At 38.1% G+C, this 6,000-nt stretch overlaps 1 protein-coding gene across 3 annotated transcripts in view; it reads right to left on the bottom strand.

Annotated features, from left to right (window-relative positions):
- Positions 1 to 216: 216 nt before the first annotated feature.
- Positions 217 to 6,000, bottom strand: part of DPP6 (dipeptidyl peptidase like 6) — a 1,951,083-nt gene continuing 1,945,299 nt past the window's right edge. For all 3 annotated transcript variants that reach the window (XM_069211130.1, XM_069211129.1, XM_069211131.1), the window contains exons 24-26: positions 5,132 to 5,204; positions 4,947 to 5,020; positions 217 to 2,254 (exon numbers count right to left, since the gene is read on the bottom strand). In XM_069211130.1, the coding sequence (XP_069067231.1) occupies positions 2,108 to 2,254; positions 4,947 to 5,020; positions 5,132 to 5,204 (294 nt within the window). In that variant the 3' untranslated portion in view covers positions 217 to 2,107. The remainder of the gene's footprint in view (positions 2,255 to 4,946; positions 5,021 to 5,131; positions 5,205 to 6,000) is intronic.

The raw sequence follows: 6,000 nt of genomic DNA, 5'->3' as shown, positions 1-6,000 counted from the left end.
TTCCACAGCCATATTATTTAGTACATTTCTATTATTCCATTAATAAAAATTCCAGGAATGCCAATTCTGAATAAGAAAAGACAACATATTTCATCTATATTAGAGTTGCTCTATGTATTGCTGCAATGCGGATGAACCTACATTTCTTTTAATGCTGAAAATAGGTGTAATATTGAACAGGTTAAAATATACAAATATGTTAGGACTAGAATAGGGTAAAGAGATATTGTTTAATCAAATATCCATATTTTAAAAATGTAAGACAACAGAAAACAACCTATTTGGAGAAGCGTTTACAGTCCGTGAGAAAACAAATTAAATGAGGCGAATATACTGATCTGTAAGCTTGTTCAGAAGGAGGCAATCACTTTAATAAATATACCTTATCAATTTTATCAGTGTTTTATAGAATCAATATTTATCACGTTATGTTTTATTTCACTGATATCAAAACATAACATTGCCACCCCTCTACCTTTCCTCCTTTTGGAAAAACTATTGGCAGGCCACATTTTTACGTTTCTCAGATCGGGTTTATTTAAGATACTGCTGCCCACTTGTATCACAAAATGTAAAACAGCATTCGTAATTTGCTTGGTGTTCACTGAATGTAGATTAACGTTATTTTCTCACAAAAAAATTAATGGTCAGTTCCCCAAAATGTAATGTATTTTGTGACTCTGGTTTTTAAAAAGGATGTAAGCAGTACAACAAACATTCAAAGATCGGCGATGAAAAGAATAACACTAACAAACAACATTAACACAGCATCAAGGACCAAATATGAGCTTACATGACACTACAGTCTAAAAAATGTAGAGCCAGCATTAACATTCAAGCTGTCAAAAGAATCAATGAAATTACATTAATTGATATATTTAAAGCTAGCAGTTCTATAGAGCTCCAATTAGCGATGTTGTGTTAACATGCACGCTGAACACAAGACTAATATTTCTCTGGGGCCTTCACAAATGACCGACTTACATATAGTTTCTATGTACAACAAAAATGAAATATACAACATTAATACCAACTGTACATTTTGGAAGGGGTATAATTTACAGAGGTATTATACAGGAAATGCCTGCTCGATCCTCGTAATGAGGTAAGTGAGGAAGCAATTTCTATTTCAACAAAGTTTTGGTAGGTTCATGTAAATTTTGTTTACTGTTTTCCATAAGGTATCTCAAAGAAATGCATACCTTAGTACATAGATGTTCTGATTTTCTTACATAGAAAACAGAATATTCAGTCGACAACTTTAAACTATTTTAAAGACAACTTTAAACTAAGGCAATGTTGGAATGACAGAGTTGTGTTTGACAGGGTGTCCAGGACTAAAAACAAAGCCAACATATAGACGCATGACACACTTGCACCATACTGTAGAGTGAAAGAGCACATACAACTTTTGTTTCGTTCATTGGAACAAATAACATTTCGGTTAAAACTTGTATACAAAGTGTTTTTATCTGCTCTTCACCAAACTCTTCAGAAAACACAGGGTTTTGTAGCAAATTCTTGTAAAGTTGGGAAAACTATGTAATTCTGCTTATTGTCAAATCTCAAACACGCTGTTGGACCAATAATTTGTAAAAGTCTTCATTTACCAAAGGATCCCTGCACCAATGTGGATTCTTCAAAAAAGGGCTAAATGTTGAAGAAAGCAGTTACTTCTTTATTTGAAAATAATTGTGCTATAATCTTCTCCATGTTGTTTTTATCCCATATGTATGTAATGTTAACACGGTACTGCAACAAGAATGGCGGATCGGTTACTGCTTGGTTTCTTGAATGCCAAAGGCTAACAATCTTCTAAATCCTCATTATGGTCCTCACAGTCACATTCACATTGAACGGTTTACCCAACAGTCTTTGTGGCAACAAAAAGCTGATGTCATATTTGCACAGCAGAATCTGCTGAGTTCATTATGTCTTATGTTCCTCCCTCTGGGGAGAAGTATAGTCAGATGAAGCAGGTGGGGAGCTGCTTTCAGTCTTTTCCAAATACATGCTAATCATAATATTTCTTGTTTTGTCCAGGTATTTGATTCAGTTGCATATTGTTAGGTTTAGGAACGACTTTGTGCTTTGCACGAACAAAAGGTTAATCCTCCTCCTCATCTTCTTCAATGACGGGCACTGGAATTTTTTCTTGAATTCGGAAACATTCCTCGAAGAAATTCACAATAGACTTGTGTAAATGCTGTTGAACCTCTATGCTGCTCATGTAATGATTTTCATCCGGGTATATCTGCAAAGGAAGAATATTGTGTTACAGTGTTTCCAATCAAGGGACATATTCTTAAAATATCTAACTCCTCCGACTTGGTATGTTCACCCAATCCAAGAATGATTTAATCTGTCTTTTAGATTGATGCTTTCTGTGTCAGTAGGAAAAATATTTTCAGAGCTTTAAACCCTTTAACTGAATTTAGAAGCCAGGTAGAGCACTATACTATACATTTCTATAATTTAGAACTGATAAGGCATTATAAGTCTGGTGGAACACACTCAATGCGCAGTAGTAGCATCACCAACCTGGAAACTAGAAGAAAAAAAGATTATGTGCCAAGTCTTCTACTTCTATTGATCCATACTATAGAACTTGATCCCTTCGCCAATGTGGCATGTCCCTTCCTTCTCCACTTGAGGACTTAACTGAAGAACCATCTTTTCAAGCAACACCTCATTGTAAAGTAAATATATAACAGGTAATATCTTCAAGGAGTTCTCTTCTACTGGGACTCCTTCTTACTCATGTATGATAATCACTCACACTAACCCCCAAGGCCAACCAACAACCCACCAGGAACCCCAATTCTTCCAAGCAGCTCAAAGCATCTGAATCTTTCATAAGCACTGGTTAGTTTTGGGACTTTCACCAAAGAAGACAAGGGTGGAACGGCCATGTGGAGTTTTCAAGTGATCATTGAAAAGAGGCCGAGGAATAGATGGGCATTGGGAGTGAAGCACTGCGAGTGCTGTCTATGACTGCATGTGCCTTGTTACTGACTGTACTTGTGCCTACAAGTGTCTTGTCTATGTGTTCATAATTGCCACTATTTATGTGGAATCTTGGCCTGTATATTTTGGATTTTTATGTCAATGGGTATTTACATGTGCTTGGACAGGTGTAATTTGCGATTGGTGGGCATAGGCATGTTTTTACCAGTTAGTCTTGGTGCCTGAGGGTCAGTATGTCTGTTGTCAAAGTGCTATGTTATGTTATATGTATTTTTAGAGCACACTATCACCCATGAGAGTATCCTGGCACTGAGAAAGTGTGTTTGTCAAGCCAAGCCTAGGGCCAGGGAGTTTATTGAAAAGCCAGGTCTTCAACTTCTTGGAACATATATTTATAGTTGCCTTTGGGTGTGGCTGCCTGGAAGTCTGTTGGCATGTACGCTTGTGAGACTACATATCTAAGGGTCTGTGTATGGGGGAATGGAAATCTAATAGTTTTCTACATACATGCTTTTAATTCTTTGGTCTCACAGTATGGTTGTCTATCTCTTGGGTTATTGCAAAGTTTCCGTAAGGTTTAAGTTGGTCTGTATGATATAGTTGGCTGTAGGTCTAGTTCGCCCTTCTCCTGTCATCAGTCTTTCAGTATGTGCCGATATCTGTGTTGCGTGTTGTGAATTGTATGTGTGTACCTCCACGTATTGTCTATGTACTTAAGTATTTGTACTTCAGTTTGTCTGTGTCATGTATATCCGTGTGTATGAACTGTCTTTAAATGGGTGCCTATTTTTCTCTTGGTATGTCCGTAAGTGCATATGTATCACTTCTCGCCCGTATGTGTGAATGTATGACTTTTGTCACCCAGTAGAATGTATGTCTTTTAGGAGAGGCTGAGGATTAAATTGGTTTTGACACTCAATTCCTTTCTTCCTTTTTTTCTGAAGATTGTGCCCACATCCAACAATATCCAAAAAGACATCCATTGTTCTTCTGCTTATCTCTGCCTCTCTTCACATCCATGTCTGTTTGTCTCTCACCATCGATGGGCCTGATTCACAAAGGTAATCTTACACTGCGCTTTTGTATAAGTTTACGATTTTGGCAATTAACAAAGGAATTTTACGAGTAGCATCTTTACGACTGCCTGCCTGCCTTTTTATGTGCAGAGTCTATGCCACGAGTGCCGGATTCTGCTCGTAAAATTTCTTTGTGAATAGCAAAAAATCGTAAACTTACACAAAAATGTAAATTCACTTTTGTGAATCAGGCCGTATGTCTATGGGTCTGCATTTATTTTGTGCTCTGTGTATGTACATGAGTGGTTGTATGTATGTTTCCTGTGTGCCTGTATGTCATTTCGTCTGTCAGCATATGTTATGTTTGTGAGTCAGTGTGCAACTGTGCCTGCGTTTCTTTTGTACATTGACCCTTGTATATCTGAACGGGTGCAAGGTCTGTGTGCATGCAGTCCATAAAAGCCAAACCTTGACTTTGCCAATAACTGATAGAACTCCTTTTTTTTTTATTTCCAGCCGCCAGCACCCCACCACCTTCACGGTGGACATAACATGCAAGTGTTTCTGAATTAGAGCGATTCAGCTAGTGCCATGAATTCAGAAAGGGCAGTGCGCGAGCAAATACTTCTGCGCCTGGAGGGTTCATAGTGTAGGTAGTGTGCGGCGCGATTAAGTGGTATAAACATAGGTTTACTTTTCAAGTGCAAATTGCCCCCAGTCTCCGTCGAAAAAAATGGCGCACTTGAAAGGGCCAGGTGTTTTGGGTTTTCTTTTACTATTTATTATGTCCTCTGTAAAATAAACATGAAATAAAAGTCCTGACTTCAGCTTTCTAACTCCGAGTATTTTTGTAGGCTAATTCCAAACCATGTCTCCCAATGTATACTTTTTATTTGTACTGATTGTAACCTAGTGCGTCTGTCTATTCCTATATATAATTAAAATTTAATGCAGAACGCTTACCTGCAACGTATAATTGACGTTTTTCCTTATTAGATGCGTAATAAGGTCTGCCGTGTGCTGGAAATGGATTTTTTCTGTGTGGGGAAATTTAACAGTGTAAATTCGCATAAATAACCGCGGAAACGTTTAATAACGTTTGATAAATCGTTTCAAAATATGCGTTTAATGCATCCCTAAGTACCCACCATCAGCAGTAGGATGAATTATAAGAAACTTTTCTTTATTCAGGTACTCCACTCTATCCGCTATTCTGGACAACTGCGAAAAAAAGTAAAAAATAACCAAGTCAGATACAGAGTGTACACATCAAGGAGACATTTCACAGGTATTCATGTAATAAAAAACAGAACTTGGTAGAGGTTTTTAGGAAGAACAGCTTCTGCGTTGAATTAAAACCTACTACATTGTGAACGTGCATTTCAAAGGCATTCTAATCTGAATTCCTCCTTTCCCAATCTCGCCTAAAATATCAAATGATCTTGTGTTATACTGCAACATTTATTCATATTTTAAGGTGAACAGCATAGGTGTTCACTTAAACAGCTCTTTTTGAAGTAGGACACAGGGGATTCGAGTAGGCACCTTCAGCCAATAACATTAGGCCCTGCATTTCAAGTTCCAGACAGGAAATACACCATCAAGGGGATCCTCACATAATCCCAGGGCAACTCTCAGAAGACACTAATACCACCAAAAATAACTTTAAAATGTACATGAGCAGCATGGCCAACTGGATGAGAGCAAACTACCTCAAATTCCATGCTGACAAGATGGAAGTGCTGCTTTTCAGCGACAAAAGCTCACCATGGGATTCCATTTGGCAGCTCACAGAACTAGGCCCCACTCCCACGCTTTCCAACCATGCCAGAAACCTGGGCTTCATTTCAGACTCCGACCTCACAATGAAACATCAAATCAATGTCATCACTTCAGCTTGTTTCCACAGCCTGCGCATGCTCAGCAAAATTGCCAAATGGCTCCCTCTAGACACCAGAAAGATTGTCACCCAGGCCCTCATCAAAAGCAGACTAGACTATACCATCTCCCTCTACTA

The sequence above is a fragment of the Pleurodeles waltl genome, chromosome 10 (assembly GCF_031143425.1).
Source record: "Pleurodeles waltl isolate 20211129_DDA chromosome 10, aPleWal1.hap1.20221129, whole genome shotgun sequence".
In the NCBI taxonomy this organism is placed as follows: Eukaryota; Metazoa; Chordata; class Amphibia; order Caudata; family Salamandridae; genus Pleurodeles; species Pleurodeles waltl.
This window is presented reverse-complemented; position numbering and strand designations above follow the sequence as displayed.